The 18,672-nt window shown below is 39.7% G+C and overlaps 1 protein-coding gene across 1 annotated transcript in view; it reads right to left on the bottom strand.

Annotated features, from left to right (window-relative positions):
- Positions 1–18,672, bottom strand: part of NCKAP5 (NCK associated protein 5) — a 410,016-nt gene that overhangs the window by 376,037 nt on the left and 15,307 nt on the right. The window contains exon 2 of the mRNA XM_075092891.1: positions 13,942–14,070. Coding sequence (XP_074948992.1) covers positions 13,942–14,010 — 69 coding nt within the window. The 5' untranslated portion in view covers positions 14,011–14,070. The remainder of the gene's footprint in view (positions 1–13,941; positions 14,071–18,672) is intronic.

Below are 18,672 nucleotides of genomic sequence, written 5' to 3'. Positions count from 1 at the left end.
AATGTAATTTCTGGAGAGGTGAAGGCTTACTGGTTAAGACTTTCAAAGGAACTGGTGACTTAAGGTGCCTGAAAGTTTACAACGTCCCACTTAATGGGACCAGTGTTTCAAGATTTCCAACATTTCTTTAAATAAAGTACCCAAAGTTGAATGTCCAAAGCAATACACCTGCAGTCACTAGTCAATTGAAAATTAGAACTGAGGAATTATAAATCAAAAAGCTTAATTTTATTGCTAAACAGTAGTCATAAAACTAGTGAATGCAAAAAAAGCTTAATTACTTTGAATCGCATAGTCTCCATCAAAGGAGATACCCAGGTCACTTAGGACTGACTTTGAAAGGAAAGAGAGTTTCTGCACCAGAGGGAAACAGCAATCCAATGACATCAGTGGTGCCCTACTCTTCCACTACCTATATGTTATATCTATACTGCCTTGTATAGGCGTGGCATGCTGATTTCTGGGCACGTTTAACTGTAACGGTATGTCCTTTAGCACATATAGTGAATTTTGCACTTCAGAATACCACCTAGAAATCTGGGAGGCTGTAAGCCAGCTACTGCAATAATTCAACTTGTGCTGTTATCCAGACATAAATCAAACCCTCTGCGTCCTGCTGAGACAGCAAGACCTGAGCTTTTGCTGAATTCCTACACTGATAAAAAAAAAAAAAAACAGCCTTGACAATGTAGTTGATGTGGTCCTCAAAGGAAAGCTTGAAGTCGCAGATGAAACTGAGATTACAAGGTGGTTGGAAAGTAAATAACAATGCCATCAAACAGAACCATACATGGACAGGGGTTAGGAGAAACCTGCTGCTTAGGCAGTGACAACCAGCGTGATTCAGTATCACAAGACAATCCAATTTACAAAGACAAAACATGAGAGAAAACTACCATCCACCCTCAGTTACAGCAGGAGAAACAGGTATAGCACACTAGTTGGTAACTAAAAGATGTTTCAATGAAAATAGTTATAGAATAAACAGAGGACGTTAGCTTGTTTCTTGTCTAACTTGGACAGATGTACATCAGGAAAAGGTCCATTGAGGTTCCTGGAGTTTAAGGGATGTAAAAGACATGAATGAAATAAGATGCAAACACTTGCAATGTCAGATTCTGTCACCTTAACCTATATGGAGTATGTACTTTTCTGTCTGAGATATCTATCTAATCAGTGCCACTGAAGTTTCTACTTAGTGGAATAAGGCAATAGATAGGTTGCTAAAGGTAAAAGCATCATCTTGCATAGCTTGAGTAAAGCTGTTCAGCAATTTTATATTGACTAGTCTTAGAGGAGGCTGCAGTTTCCACAAGAAAAATCAGAATGTTTGAAGGAAAATGCCAATATCATTCTTAAAAAACAGATTTCCTGTAGGAGAACAGAAAATGTTTAATTTCTGGGGACAATTTACACAAATTTAATGTGCACACAGGCTCCCACACACCCCTTCTTACTGAGTCAGAAGGTTTTTGTTTGTACTTTGTGTGCTTCAGGTCACAAAGACCACTGTAGTTCACCTGCTGAGTACCCCCACCTCCTCCATCTTGTGTACCAGGTAGAGCCTGGGGTTGCTTCCCCTCCAGAGACAGCACTTCAGAGGTTGACAGCTGTGTAGCCTGGTGCTCCACATGTGCCACAGGGTAGCTGGGCAGCAGGGGAACATGAGGCATATAAATGATGACTCTCTGAAGGCTTTGCAGGAAAAAATGGGAAGAAAGTAAATTCAGTTTTTGAGAGAAGATATTTTCAGCATTTCTAAGTAAAAAAAAAATTTAGTTGAAAGCAAAGTGTCAAAATAATGAAACAAATTTCCCTGGATGGAAATACCCTTTACGTCCCAGTCTAAGTCATAAATCTGAAAGGAATTCTGCACTGCACCTCATGGAGTAATTTCTTTCAAGCATTTGTCTTTCTGGAAAGATCTTTGAAAAACAGGTATATTGAAATGAACTTACAATGCAATTAAACAAAAGTCTTTTCATTAAGAGTCAAATCTTGCTCTTTTTGACTAGGACTGCAACTTACGCTGGAAAACTTTGCAAGGAGTTGGAAAGTAAATATTATTTCAGAAAACTGTTTCGATGCACTATGCAGTGAATAATACACTGGAGGCAAAAACAGATTAGTAGAATTTTGGAGAGCCACGTCCCATATGCATACATCGCCAAAGACACATAGGAGCCTTCTGAACAGTTACACAGTGGTTTGGGATTCAGTGTGAGAAATCACTACCCTGAAACATGATCATATTGTGAGTTATTTTTGCCAAAACTCATAAATTTAAGCAAAGAGAGAACATATTGGGTGTCTGGAAACAGCGGAGGTAATTTTTCCCTTCAGACCTGCTAGAGATTTTCACTATAATGAAAAACTCTAAGGTATTATTAGAGAAGTAAGTTGGGAAACTGTTTCCCAGCCAAAATTACTTGGATGCACTTGGTATGCTAGAAAAAATACCCATTGAAATAATAAAAACTCTCTGGATTTACACTGTTAGCTTCCCATAAAGCCAGCTGTTGTTACCCAATTATTTTAAATGCTTTGCGATGATCCCAGCTCAATTCCTATCTGGGTCAAACGAGGCCCTAAAAGCAAAAGCAGACAGGCAAGCTCAGAGGCGCAAGAACAGAACTAAGTAGAAATGAGCCACTAGCAGAGCCATTCACAGCAATTACAGCTCGACAAGCACTTACAGACTCCCTAGAAAAAAAAAAATATCTGGTATCGGAGTATCTACCCTTGAATGTCCCTGCCTCCAGGGGTGCCGAGCAAAAGACATATTTACACTGCAGAGTTTTGCATAGCTCTGTTGACAGCATGAAGCAGAATATTTTCCATGTGAAAGATTTAGTCAGTTCTTTGGCAGCTTGGTTTTCAACCAGAAAACACTTATTCCATAAAGGCAAAATATATGGCAATTTAAATGAAATTTTCAATAAGACACACTTTATCTAAAGATCAAAACTGTAAACTCGTGGAGCAAAACAATCTACGTCATCTCTTTTGGTGTACATCATCTATTACAGCTAAAGAATTAAATGAGCAAGAGGGCCAAAAGTATATCTATATGTATTTTTTTTTTAGAACAAACCCAGGATTTTCCAGGTGGGTGACTGGGACTAAACCACATATCAATATCTGAGAATTTTAACACAGGCTGGAAATTCTGGTTTGCAGAGGTCTCAAAACTGGAGCTTTGATTTGAGGCTATCCCACATTCACTATGAGTAAGTGGACAAAATAAACAAAACTCAAGAACACCAGGCAAAGCTGACCATAGCTATCTGCAAAATATATCTATCTGAATATACCTACAAACCGTTTTGCAAAGATATTTTATACATTCACATAGTCTGTGAGAGAAATGTAGATTCTTCTAGGGATGCAGCTCTATTCAAAATAGGACATTTGAGAGGTTGCCATGACTGAACTAGCAGGAGGTAGATTCACTATTCATTCTCCATCTTGCAGGGTAGGGAATTATATCAACACTATAAAACAACACAGGACATAATTTCTCTTCTCCCCAGGACTGTGTTCAAGCGGCATCAGGCAACTGTGAGAGCCAGAGAAGACCTGTCCTTCTCAGGGGCTGTGTTATGTTTAATTGCTGAAGGCATGAAGCATTTTAAAAGGTTTGTCAATAAAATCCCTATTTAGTTAACCCCAATCTTCTCAGATCTCTTGTTACAGGCAGCTTTCTGCTCTTAACATCTGGGCAGGCAAAGCCTCCAATTACACTGCTGTATTTGGTAGCTTAGCAGACCTAGATAAGGGACCCCAGAATATCCATTTCCCTTGGTAACTGCTTATCTCTGGCTAGTCCAATGATACACAGCCTTTATGTCACAGCAAGGCACATAATCATGTGGCAGGCCACGCAGCGTGTGTGCATATTTACATTAAATCCAAAGCTTTCCGTGACCTTTCCTCTTCTGTGGCTAGACTTACATCTGTCACAGCTACACTTTGTAATCGATGTGGAAGGAGCAGGAGGAAAGGGAGAGAGCAACCCAAGATCATGGCCAGGAGCAGGCTCGAACCCCTAGAGCTCTCCTCCCCTTTGTGCAGCCTGCTCCTTGCTGGCATCTTTGTGAAACAGGGCAGGAGCGGGCAGGAGGCTGCTGAGCTGGCTGTGGACCAGATGGCAGGCACCCGCCAGCTACTCGCGGAGTCCCCGGGGAGCAGAGCCTGGCACACACGTGGCAAATCATCAAAACTCCTCTGAATCATAACATGAGGTTCTATCCAGAATAAAGATCTACTATCAGTCAAATAGCTCCATGGCAATATTTCTCTTTAATATGTCCCTAACTGGATGATATTGAAGAACACCTGTAAAAATCAGCTCTCAGCACACAGTTGTCTCATCTGCACTGAGGCCAATCTATGATCATTTTCTTCTAAGCCTTGCTATGCACAGCTGTAAACTACCACAAACTTCTCATAGTTCAGTCTCTGAGTTTTGTCGACTTGAACATTTAACACCCATTTCTTTTTGCTGCCCCCACATTTTGATTTGTACTATGCTGAGGTTTTCTTCTTGAATCTCTTTCAAAATACATAGACATTTGCGCTGCTTTTTCCTTCATTTTCATTTTTAGTTCCCCCTCTGCAGCCAAATCAGCGTCTTTAAAAGCTTTTCAGAAACTGTTTAGGATTTAATATTTTCGTATTGAAAGTCTGACAGGGAATTTGCTGAGATTCTGTAGCAACATGGACTGGTTTTCCTGCTTTTCTTTAAAGGCCACAGAAAATCATTGCCCTTTCTTTTTCACAGTCCATCTGCCAGCTAATCTGCAGGCACTAGTAAAATAATCTTGACTGTTCTCTGTACTTCTTAGTTGTCCTCCACTTTTGCATCAAGTTCTGTGACAATGAACAAGGGCAGATCAGCTACAGAAATTTCTCTTAAAGCTTTTATTTTAACCTTCAGGTCTCATGTTTGTCGCTTTAAGTTTATGTGCCAAAGACATGGGAAAGCAAAAGCCAGCAGTTCGTCAAAGCATGCTCTCTAGGGATTTGGGGTCTGTTTCAGCTGTCACCGTGTAGCCATATATACCTATTGATGTAACTTCTGCTGTGCAGCAACAAATGGTAAATAATTCCTCTCTTGGAGCACACTTCTGCCTGTGTTGGTGTCAGTGCTTTTGATCAATAAACCACTGAGGCATCTTCCAGCAGGAATATTGTTCCAACTGTTGCTCAGCAACAGCACGCTCCATGCACTATTTCCTTGTTGTCAATGCTATATATGAGCTTTTTGCTTTTATTCTCTCTTCAAACAGTATCTTCTCTAGCTTGCTATGCAGCTACTGCTTACTGTTTATCCACATCTCCAGTTCTTGAAAAGGGTCACTGGTTTCTATTGGTATAAACTAGCTTTAATCAAAGTAATAGGTCACTCTCAGTATCACTCCAAGCAAGGATTTTAGTTCTTTCTGTGACACTGGCACATAATAGAGCCATTTCCTCAAATTAGGCCTGACACTTACTTCTTCTAACATAATTCCCTGGGTTCACTGAATCCCTTTGAACTCACAGCCCCTGTATTTTTCAGTTATGATGTTAGGTTTTGCCAGGCTGCCCCAGAGTCCAAGAATGGCACTCACAGTAACTGACTGCTGCCAGGCAGTCCAGCGCTTCACACATTTGTTTTCAAATCTCTCTTCTGCAAATGAAATCCAGACCAGGCATCCCCACCACTGCTACATGGAAGTGCCATTGTCCATCTTATTTGGTGAAACTAGTGACCTTATGCTGTTTTTATCCAAGCTGATGTATATTCTACTTCTAGTACCCTAGATGTACTGCTATGCTGGTAAGTTATGTCCTTAAACCCATGCAGACCACAGTGTTTCCCACGTTACTAGCATTAGCGATATGCCAGTATCGGTAAAGCCTAAAGCACTGCTGTCCCACATCAGTGGTTTCTCTTTTCATCTCACCTCTCCCCAGCTTCTGCTGTGAACTCACCCATTCCGATGGCTCTTTTCTTGTGTGTTTTCTCCACCCTGACATACCAGAGCTCTTGTTCCGATTTCCACTTTATTAAAAATGCAAATGCAGAGAAGTATGTGCTATTGGCAATACATTTATAGATAGCTCCATTTTTGCAAGCTCCTGGTGTCTAAAGGCACTGAGTGTGCTCAACAGACAATCTGTTCTTCTCTGTAGATGGTTTTTACACACTCTACCCACACTGGGATTTTCTTCTTCCACAAAGTTTCAAGAAGATTTCAGGGCTATTATATAGACAGTTGATAGCACTTCATTTGCCCAGTCTGTGGAAGAGATGTCCCTACTGTCAGATTTGCAGAACAGTGCAAGTAATACTAACATTGCCATAAGGAATAGACTTTTCTAATATTTTCTTAATAAGAACTCGGTATACTAAATTATGTCAATTCTATATTTTAGGGTTTTACCTAAGAATGTGCAAACATTAATCTAAGTTAGTAATAGCACATGTTCTTTCCTGTATTCTGTCTTCTACCTCAAAACAACACACTTGTCACCTTTATTAAACCATTCTCCTTCACTTGTGCTCCCACTCTATGTGCTGAATGTTATAGATGCTTTATCTTGCCTCTGCGACACACTGAAAACTGTTGGAGGATCACATTCTGTATGTCATTTCCAGCACTGCACCGTGCTTTTGCAGTGCCTGATTACACCCTTGGCACATGCTTTTCTTCTGATGGTGTACCCAGCTGAATAAATTTCTGAAGTATAAATTCACACCCAAATAAAAATCCAAGTTTTGGAAGGACTGAAAATATTTGCATAGTCATAAGGAATTTAGCAGCAGGTTTTGGTCATTTTTTTTCCCCACCTGTCTACAAACGTTATAACATTAGCCAACATCTGACTAGGCAATATTTTTAATGCCACCTTTCATTTCAACATGTGGGATTACATTATATTACAAAGTAATGTTAGATACCTTGTGAATGTCGCAGTCAACTAGCAAAAAGTCAGGGCTATTCCCTTCACTGAATTTAATTCCCACATAGGAAGAGCTCCTCTCCCACCTTGCTGACACAGCGCTTTTCACAGCTTTGCTATAATGTCGCTTTCTCTATGGCACCTTTCATCTCGCAATATCAAAGCAAGCTACAGACACATGCTAATAACAGACCCTTCTTTGAATACTTATGAGTAGGAAATTATTATAACCTCCAATTTATTGATGAGAAAACTGAAACAGAAATTTATTCAGCTGAGTTAGAAACTGATTAGGGGTCATAGATGTTGGACTTAAGCCCCACACGCCTGGCTCCCAGCCCGGTGTGTTACTCGCAGATAACACACACACACTTCTCAGAGGTCTGCGATTCAACTTTGTGTTTTTGCACATGACACCAATACAACCACAGGTAGACTAGTTGAAGGTATTACTCCCACGCCCCAGTACAATTCATTATATTACTCTGCTACCCTTATTACAACAAAGTGGTGTCATTAAAGCTAATCCTACAGAACCCCACAGGAGCGTGTGACCAGAATGAAAGCAGCAGGGCACAGTTCACAAGCCACCAGAGGAGCACTTTACCACAGCTTGCTTTCAGAACTAAAATCCTCATTTTAAATAAAACAAAAACTTCTACTTTGATAAACGCTGGCTGCTTCAAAAAGATATTCTGTTCTCAAATCTCCCCAGCTAAATGCCACCACAGCTGTAAGGGCCAACCACGTGTGTAGTCAGGCTGGGAATTATCCACACAAATAGAGAGCACAGCTTGAAACATTGACTTTTTCCTGATCAAAAGGGTCTGGGAGACAACTGAGCAGTTTGGATCACGCAAAGGATAGGGCTTTTATAATGTTCAAAGAGCACCCCAGTGAATAGAATAGTCGATGTGGCCCTGGTGGCAGGGATACGTTCTAACACTCTCCTCATCCCACACAAGTTACTTAAAAGCTTGGCTTTGGGTCTGTTTAGGGTTTGGGTTTTTTTCCATTTTCCTTTTTGTTGAAGAACTTCTGTAAGGAAAACCTGAAATACAATCAATCCTTTCATTAGATTTTTAATAGCATTCCCTGACTAAGCTGCCTCCCCCACATACCAAATAATAAATTGCAAATATTATCAAAGAAATCTTGTCACATACAAAATGTCTCCATTATGCCCGTACTAAGGAAATAGGTGTTTTAATTTTATTAAAGTACAATTTTTACTTTTCTATGTGTTTTCATATTCGTTTTTCTTAATCTATTTCAGTCTGAAGTGAAAAAAATACAGAAACATCCCTTTCCATCCTGTTTTTACCTAGTTTCGTTTACTAGCTATTTTCAACTACCTATGCTGAAATGAAAGATTTAATGTCAAAAAATTACTCAGAAAAAATCTAAAATACTGAAGTATTCACACTATCTCACTTTGTAAAGCTGTTCTTTTTAACAAAACCTAAAGGTTTTAAGGATTTAAGACACCTGGTAAGGCAGAATGTTCTTCAGAAAGATCCATTTCTCTTAACAGCCCTATATGCCAGTCTAAACAGCAACCAACCTGACATGGAGCTATGTGGCAGCTAAGCAGTGTATTGCAAATAAATATATTCCATCAACATTATGAATTTTGCAGTTTATTTTCATTCTAAACAGAAATATTGCAGCAATTATAGCAATAGCTTTGGTCTCGATTTCTTACACGGCAATCCAGAAAGACCTAGAGTTCCACCTTGTTTTCCGATTGCTGTCTGTCCTGTCATTTTCTCATTATATATAGTATAAAATATGTTTAGTATTGTCATAATAATATGAAGGGACATAGACCTGTTATTTAGAACTAAAAAAAGAATCGGAGATCTTCTTTAGTCCTCCTACCTCAAACCAGTTTGATTTTCAGTGTTATGGTGTTTTGATTTTAATCAATTTGCAGAACAAAACTTGGTAAAACCAAAATACAGTAGAATCATTTGTACAACAGATGAAACAATAAGGTAGCATAAAATTATATTGAAATTGTAAAAAGTATATCCTTCTTGGGTGGTACATTTTGGTTTTTAAATATCAGGCAGAAATTACAAAGATATTATTTTCTTTAACATATCTCATAGGATTGCCTGGAAGAATTATTATGAAGTTACTATTTCATAGTTGTTTCACCTGAATATAAAGCTATAAAACACGATTGTCACCGCAGGCTTACCTGCTTTGTCTGCAAATTTAAATGAGTGTCTGGGTGTATAAAAAAATTCTCCAACCTGTTGCCAATATTGGAAACCTACACAGCAATAACAGCCATTGGCTGTATTAGAGATTTCTGGAATAATAGCTGGGATATTATGACTAAAAGCTGATAGGGATCTAATTTCATTGAAGCAAACAGCAAGACTCCCTGTTGACCTGAGTGGCAGTTGTATCAATTCCTCTGTTGCATTATCTGGCATTTCTTTACAGGGGTACAATTCTGAATCTTGTTAAAATACATGGCTTCAAACTACTAACTTCCAGTAAAGCATTAATTCAAATATTCATGAGGCCCATAATCACTAAGAAAATATGTCCTATGAAGCACATTCTATGAACACATTTGTGCACTTATGTTTTTTCATTTTAAAAAGGTTTATTTTCCCTCATTGTAAAGCTTATTCCCCCAAGATACCAGCTGGAAATGGGTAGAGTAGTATATGAAACAATACCAAACTCTTCTCCTTTATCTGAGGTGATCAAAAAGTAGTTACTGTGCCTGTGTTTTCATGTCTATGAAATTTCTCACTGGCATGTGGTTTGAAGGATGTTTCTGAAATGGATCCTCTTCATTTGAAGCCTGAAACTCAGTCTTTCATGGGAAAGGCCTGAATACAAAACACACTGATGAAATTTATGTTCGTATTTTGAAGGCCCAGATCCATATTCTAAGGAGTTTTAAGCCATGTCTTTTTTTTTTTTCCTTCAGAAACAACTCTTTCCTTTTTTTGCCCTTCCATCAAATACCATTGTAGCCTATATTCAGAGTCCAAGAGATGAGGGAGGAAGAGGGAATTTTTTTGTTTTAAACATCACTATGCAATACTTGTAGATTAAATCATGGAAAAAACATTTCAGAAGAAGATTACAATCTGATGCAGATGGGAAAAGCAGCACAGCCAGGCAGGGTGAGGAATGTTATCAGAAACGCCTATTTGTATCTCACGGTCCAGAGTGCAAGACTAGAAACATGTTTCCTTTAAACACACAGAAATCAGAATTCTTTCTGAGAAACGATAATGCTGGAAGACTACACCAAACAAGGAGAAGCTGTTTTCGAGCAAATCAGGGCCAGATTTTCCAAGCAGAGCATCCAGCCCTGAATGCCTGAGAGGTTAAACACAAAACCTTTGGGAAGAGATACAAGAAGAGAGACGTAAGGACTCGTGCAGGCGGAGGACTGGACTAAAACATATCCACTCTGTTACCAAATTCCATCTCAGTGCTATAAGGGTAGTGAAGACAGGCATACGATATGAAGGCAACAATTAAGAGGGGGTATGATAGAATAGGAATTTGGGGAAAATGAGAGGAACATAAAGCACTTTGTTTTGCCTGGTTGAATTTAATGAGGTCACAGAGCATCTGGTGTGATCTACTAACAGGCTGCTGAAGGTACTCGAATCTCAACACGTGTCCACAGATTTGTTATGAAATAATAGCTGGCAGTAAGCAATGAAGAATGCTCACATGTTTCTAGTTGAACGTATGGATGACACTAATCTAGTTATACATATACTACTCAATATAAAGCTTCAATAGACACTGATCTGTAATATAAACAAGTACAGAAAACGGACATATGCACTAAGAAACTCTACAGGCAAGCATAAACCGTAAACGCCACACATACCAGAAGGCATTGTTTTAAAACTGGGTGTGTCAGCCTGATGGTATGATGAGTCTGTATGTTCAAAATATTGAAATATTGCAATATTTCTTTCCCTCACCTGTTTGCTTCAACACTTTAGCACCAACACAGGCTAATCAGCCACAGATCTTCAGCTGGCGCATATTGGCATAAATTCATTGACCTCAAGCCAGTGCCTGAAGACTGTTTTTCAGCTGCGTAGAATCTCCCACCCTACTGACATTCTCCCTGCTCTTCAGCAAGTGGTATTACCTTCTCATACAGCGACAGTTTCTGCTCCTCCTCTAATTAAGTCTTTACGACAATTTTAATATGCAGGTAGCACCGATTATTACGCAAAGCACTTTCGATGGTGTTACACACACAATATTCCCTATGACATTGGCAAATATCTCTCTCTGCTCTCCCCTTGCCAATAGAAAAGGGTAAGAATTAAGCATAATGCACTATCTTAGCTATAAATTAAGTCCAAAGTAGCAGTAGATGGGACTGGAAGCCAGAAATACCTAGTTCCTTGTTCCCATCCACACAGCAGACCACATCATCACCTCAGGGAAAAGAAAATTTCTATCTTAATGCATTAAGTGAAGACTGAATCTAGTCCATTACATCAGTGAAAACATTTAAAGAAAAACAGTACTGATTTGCCATGCTAAGCAATATCTTTGCGCAAAATTCACAATTGCTAACTTTTCCCTTAGCTTTCAGATCACAGTTTCTATGAGTGTTGTTCTTTTCTCCAGGAAAGTATTGATAGTTCGTGGCCAATTGTTTGGATCGCAGCGGTACATTTTAGCTGCAGGATTTAGGCTGGAGTCTGTTTCTGTGTGCGTGCCTCAAACTAATAACAGAGGTTTGACCTGGGAATAAACACATTTCTGAGCATACAAAACATGCCAGATTTTGTTTGACTCTGAGTGTATTAGATAAAATTGTGAGTTCATACTAAACCTACCTTCTCTGCCCACAAGCTAGAAGACAACTGAAATAGTTTTAATAGCGCTGGGAACATGACGTGGCCTGCTGAGTGCGTGCAAGCTGAGAAGGCAGGTTTTGGTGCAGGCTGAACAACCTGAAAACTGCTGCCTCTCACCATCAGAGCACTGAGCTGCAAGGCCTGAACAGGAGGGAGCTTATTATGGCCCCGAAATCAGCTCTGAGTCTGAGGGAGAACTCACTACTCTTCACAACTTTTATTTCTCTCATACTATTTTTATTTTTCAAAATAAAAGGGCTGTAATTCTTATCATAAGAAACAGTGCCATTTCAAAGCTAAGGAAAAGGACAGACCGCTTTTGAGACATGCTCTGCATGTTTCTTCACTGGCCAGCTGACACTAAGAAGCATAGACCTGCTAACTAAGGCCTAAGGGGGAAGAACAGAGTCCTCGAAGGCCTGCAGAGCAGCAGAAACCTGGGAAGGAGGGACTGCTCTGCTGACCCCTGCTAAAGAACACAGCAGATGAATGAAAGATATCAGTGGATGGACTGAAACCTGCTGAGTCCATAATCACTGCTTTTAGCATGTCAGCAGGCTTTTTACTTTGAAAAAAAAAACCTCCAAAACACAAGTATAGCATGAGACAAAAAAATTACATAGTTGTAACAACATGTAAAGTTCAACGTAGACTAATCATCTTAAATTTGCTCAAGACAAAGGGTCGCCACAAATAAGGGCAACACATTACAACATGGGGATACGGAAGTCAGACCCAAGAGATGGGACAGGAGCATTTCTACTCTCTAAGGGGTCTTTGTAGCCTTTTTGGTGGAGAAAATCTCAACAGCAAGCCACAGTACAGGTGAGACAGGAGTGGTTGGCCAGAGCGGGCTATGGGCAGCTCATGCAATGGGGTTCACACAGGCATGGATGGGGCCTTTTTACCCAGGAAAGCAGGCAGCTGGGGTCCCACAGTCACTGTCTGTGTGTATGGAGATGACACAGGAGATGAGAAATATCTGCTCAAGAAGGCATCAGAGGTGAGGACTTCAGATGACTCTTGGTATGTTCTGGGAAGGGAGTGTTTGGTTGTTCTCTAATGTCCTGTTACCTTGCTGCTGTCCTTTCCCCCCATTAATCAAGTGCCGTTTCATGAATTATTTGACTCATTATTTCTGAGTAAAGAAGTACAGTTCATTGGGCAAAGTTTAATATTTGTGGCTTTTATGTAAGAGGCCAAACCAGCATTCATTATTGAGCCCCAGAACCTGAACCCAGCCCTTGCGGCTACCAATGGCAAATCCATCTGCCTCCAGCACTTCCCAGCATCAGTCCCAGCAATACAAGTACTCAGAAAAAGACGCAGCTCTATTATCAACACCCAGGAACAAACTTCTTCCTCAGAAGACAACCTCTGTGAATGTCAAAGAGATGGCATGGGTTTCTTTGGTGCCCTCAGCTTTTCTTGTTTCAGTATTTGTTTCACTGACATGCTGAGTACTTGACACGGGTGTGTTTATCCTCTTACACAACTGTTCAACATCTGTGAGCATTTTCCAGTCATGTATCTGTAGTACAGCTATCAAAACTCCTTGTTAATCTCAGTCATCATTTGAAAACATTAACTAAAAATAAACCTAGAATACAATCTCCATGAATTCAAATTTTATGTATAGCAAAACCAATTATTTTAGAGCATATGCATTTACATTTCTCTTTTGGGTGATATTACAATGCTTTATACGTTCACTATGATGAACAAACTTTTCCTAGTATCCTCAATAGTAAAACAAGGACTTCTGATGAGATGACCTCAGCTACCTAAAGCTCTCGTACACTAAGTATAAAGCAATACAGAGTGATCCCACAGAGGCTGAGTAGGATTTTAATTACAAGTTTGGTGTATTTGTCTGTGTTCCTTTCTTGTGTAAATTCACTGAATTCAGGGACACGCTTCTATACGATGACATGTTTCTATTTAGGATGCTGTAAAACTCCTGTACTTCTACTCTGGAGAATCTTAAAAATCACAAAAGGCTGTGATATTGTGATGAACAGATAAACACCTTTAAAAGGTACATCATTATGAGTATTGCCTCTTAACAACTATATTTTTATGACAGAAGATATATTCAGTAAATATTCATTCTTACCACAAGACTGCTGTCCAGAGAAAGTCTTTTCCCAAATTCCCTTTTCTGTAGCTGTCTCTTTCTCTCCATAGCTGAGGGTATTTGTTTTCCTTTTGATCAACTAGAAATGTCAGACTGTTTCCAGAATCACTAGGAAAAAAAAAATTAAACACACATTTCAATATCCTACTTAACAGTTTCTGTCTTTCATCGTTAACTTTGTAATAACCCGGCAGCTAATGACTTTGTGTCTATAGTAGGCTGTGTTCCAGGAACAAATTTTCTGTGCCAAAAAAGCTGAACTCTCCAGACAGAAATATTACCAATATGTTTGGGTCACTTCTCAAGGAAAAAAAAATATCTGCTACTACAGTCTCTATCAATATAACCCATGTTTTCATAGTCCCTTTTAAACCGGGCAGGGAGCTGGATTTGCAGAGCCAATGAACTACCTGGGGCCAGGGAGGGAAACTGTTTTACATTCATTGTACTCCTCAGTAAGCCCTGCTTGTTGGCACATCTGTGCTGCTACTATGATGTACAAATTTTGGACCTAATCCTGAAGAGTTCTAAAAGCTTTCAACTCCCATTATCCTTAATGAGAGACGAATGCCCTCAGCACTTTCCTTACATCTTTAAGGTCAAAGATTCTGCTGTGATAATCAGACAGTCCCACTGCCTGTAGGGAACAGCCAGGGAACTTTACCCCATAAAGCTCCTCTTTCCTAAAGAGGAAATTAGTCTTTCCAGTTTTGTAGGGTTTGGTTATTCCTGGCTGATGGTTTCAACTAAAACCAAGCCACAGCTTACAAGTAACATCTACCAGCTCTCTCTTTTCTTAAATATTCCTGATGATATATGTGTTTGAAAGTTTTAGCTTGTATTTTAAGGTTGTATTTATTGCGTGTGATTTAGGAACACGGTCAAAGCTAATGAATTTATTCAGGATTTACAGAAAGTAGTGAAAAACAACAGAAATCAGAATCTAGCCTAAATTAAGGCAGGCAGATACACTCATAAATACAGAATCAAATGCAGGAATTTTCTCCTGCATCTCATAGTAACTGCATTTACTGTATCAGAGGGCAACACCCTGTATCTCTTAATCTGGGCTAACTCCAATTAAAGACAAAGAGTTTTCACCACAAGAATTTGTCCATACTTTTTAACCAAGATTTGAAGTGGAAACCTATTTAAAAACTTAATTCTAGTAAGGCTGAGATATTCATACAGTGCTGCCTAATGCTAAACCTAGAGAAATTCATTGCATTTGACTGAAAAAGAGGACTAAGCAAAAGACAAATCTGTCTGTTTCTGATCCTTTTTATTCATTGGAAATAGCACCTTCAGCCACAGCCAGGTGATGCGTGAATACCACTGGGCTTGGTTGTAGGGTAACACAGCTGGCATTCCCAAAAGAAGCCTTGCATGTGCCCTCCAGATGTATTTGCATGCCTATGGATAGACTTGACTTCTCATGCACCTGTGAACAATCCCATCTGTCACTGTGATGATATCAAGCAGATAAAACCACTACAACTCTTTCCCCAGGTTGTCCCCAAATGCTCTGCCAAGAGGGCATATAGAAGCCTGAACGTGGGCCAAGCACAGGCTGCCTGCAAGGAGAGCAGGATGCCCCTAGCTAAGCCTCTGAAGCCAGCTAGAATTCAGAGGGCTCCCAGATGCATGCAAACTGGGATCATCAGGTACAACGTGGACATCACAACTGGGATTGCCCTTGTAAAACACTTCCCACAGAGAAACCATAATTGGTCCAGCTACCAAACCATCCAGTGGTAAATGCAGCCTTATATTAAACAGCACCTGGTGTCTCCTACACTTGTTCTGTACTTCTGGTTTACAATTAAGCAACGCCAGAATTCAGGTAATTTTCTCCAAAATTGGTAGAATTTAGCCTTTATACACATTCGTCTGAAGAACACATGCAATGAGAACATGTACATGCAATGGTAGGAAAATCTCAGTTACTGCACTGTGGCAATTGCTTCCTTGTGGTTTTTTTCCAGGTTTACCTGCAAGCCCTTGCTTCCTTTCTGTAGTACCAATCCTAAAGTCACACACACTACTTAATTCAGCTAATGAGGAGTCTCAGTGGTGTGGTATCACATAATTACCATTGTTTCCTGATTAGCTATCACGTCTCAAAAGAAATACCACAATAGATTAGAACAAACACAGAGGCAATGTATTACACCATTCTTGTGATTATGCCAGAAATTAGCAAAAGGAAGACCTTATGTAATCTTTACATCATTCTTCTCTGCATTCATCATGGCCTGGAGAGCATGACTTCCATAAATGGAGACTTTGTTTATCAGTGAGCATAGAACCACTTCAGAGTGAGCTAGTGATAGCTACAATCAGAGCCAATTATCCCCATAGAAAGTCAAGTATTTAATATAAATAAGTGCCTGGAGTTTCTGTCTGCAGCTATTTGGTGAAACCACCCCAAATCCTAGTTTAGAAGTAAAAGAAGAAAGAATTATTATTAATTATTCCTATAGCTTATATGCTATGCTGCCTTGAGCACTTTAAGGAGGGAATTTACTGTGGCCCTACCTAGCACAGCATGCAGACCAACTCCTGTAATGGTGAAGCAGCCTCAGACCTGCAGACTCTGCTCCTTCCCACACACACACCACGGAAGCTCAAATCTCTGGGCACGTTACCATTAGCAGGCTGTCACAGAACTCTTCTGAAGAGTTAACAACCTAAGGCTGAACCCACTTAAAGTTTTGAATCAAAGGTAATTATCAGACAAGATAATACAATATATCACCTGTACCAACACATGCTGGTGCCTCAAAGTACCCAACTTGGGAGGCCTTTTAAGAAAACTGATCATCAGAGTGAAGTACTTACAAAACCAGAACAAGTTTCCATCTTGGAATGGTCATTTTTGTGCATCATACTGCTTGTCACAGAGAAAAAACGACCCTCCCAGGTAAATCTCTCTTCCTCAGAGACCAACTAAAAGACTACAACAATTCAAAATGGAGGTAACGCAGCCCCCAGGAAGCTCAGCAGAGGAGAACAGTCATCCAGATGGAACAGCCTTGAAATGTAAAAGCGCTGAGAATCAGTTTGCCCAATCATCAGAAATACTATTTTTGTGCTACCAAGAGAACAGACTGTAGAAATTTATCCGCCTTCCCTGACCAATTTGCTCGTCGATATCTTTGCAGCAGAGACCCCAGCCATCAGCATTCAGACCTTGACTGTCCCATTTAGCTCAGCTGAACTGTGAACTAGTGCAAAGTCACTTCTGATTTACAGTGTCTTCACTGATACTGCACTCACATACGTACATTGCAAATCTTTGGGGGCACATTTCACAGTTCTTTGTACTACAGGAAATTTTTCCACCGTAGGATTCTTCTCTAAGGGACTATAGACTTCATCTGTGCTCAGCATATTGGGGAAGGCACTGAAGTTAGAGGTACTCAGCAATTAAGCCTGTATACTCAAGATGTGTACGGGGATCAGTCTAAGAGAATGCAGGTCCCAGATGTTTGCCTACTGTCTTCTCAGTTTTGCATTGAGCTCAGGGAAGAAAGTTTTGTATGGGCACAGAAAAAACTCTCAGGGGAAGACCTCAGTGGGATCTTGCTTCAATACAGTATACCCTCACTGTTCATAAAGCCAGCAAGCCAGAGGCAACAGCCTCTGATTATATATCCTAAAGCGCAGTATTTTTAGTACTCAATATAAGAATGTTCATTACTTCAAGAGATGGCTCTAAAACTATGCCCCAAGGAAACGGTGTGATTAACATAGAAAAGCACTCTCTAAAATCTATGCAAGAAAGTTCTTGGATTATACTACCTTCATTTCTAGTAGTAAAAAAGGGTGATTGACATATATTGCTTTAGCTGGTGAAAATGTATAACATTATATTCCTTAGATAAGCATCCAAGATATTTTCAGACGGTTTGAAACTGCAGTTACATTTCAACAGAGCTATGCCAACATATGCCAGCTGGGAACAAGCACACAGTATATCTTTTTGGTAACTGAAAATGGACTGTATTTATTTTTCTGTCTTTTACAAATTAGTACAAATTTAGCTGTTATGACACATGACAAAAATGACAGCTCTTCGAACTAGTGCCCTTTCATTTAAATTCAGAATAGGTGTAACACAGCCCCCCTCACCCTCTGCTTTGCATACCTTAACACTGCCAGAAGGCAAAACACCCATAGGGCAGCAAGGTACTCCCTCTCTGCAGTCTGCTTGTCTTTCTGAGGCGTTAACGAGAGGACAGGTTTTACGTTGTGGACAGGAAACTCTTGGGTAACAGAATGAGCCCAACATTATACAGTGATAACCTTTAAGCATTTTTTTTCTACTCTGATAGCCCTGGTTGTTTGACAGCCATACTTTAAGCCTGAAAGAGAATAACCAGAACTGGTATTATCCCTCAGCAATGAATGGAGAAGGAAAATAATATCACTAACATAGGTCAGGAAGCAGCTATGAGAAAGTAAAAGTTCTAATCAATGCAAATGTTAGCTAGAATGAACAGGTGACCTAAAGGTGAAAGATTTTATATCTCATTACCAATCTCTGCAGTGATTCCATTTCCTGAGAACCTAATTGAATTGAACTGAATCTGTTATTGTCTGGCTGTGTTTCTTTTGCTGACTCTGATGCTAACATCAATGTGTGTATGCTTGCTTTTATTGTGGTATTTGTAGGAAAAGGAGTAGAAATAGGTACAGTATACTTTG

The sequence above is a fragment of the Phalacrocorax aristotelis genome, chromosome 5, assembly GCF_949628215.1.
Source record: "Phalacrocorax aristotelis chromosome 5, bGulAri2.1, whole genome shotgun sequence".
Lineage (NCBI taxonomy): Eukaryota > Metazoa > Chordata > Aves > Suliformes > Phalacrocoracidae > Phalacrocorax > Phalacrocorax aristotelis.
This window is presented reverse-complemented; position numbering and strand designations above follow the sequence as displayed.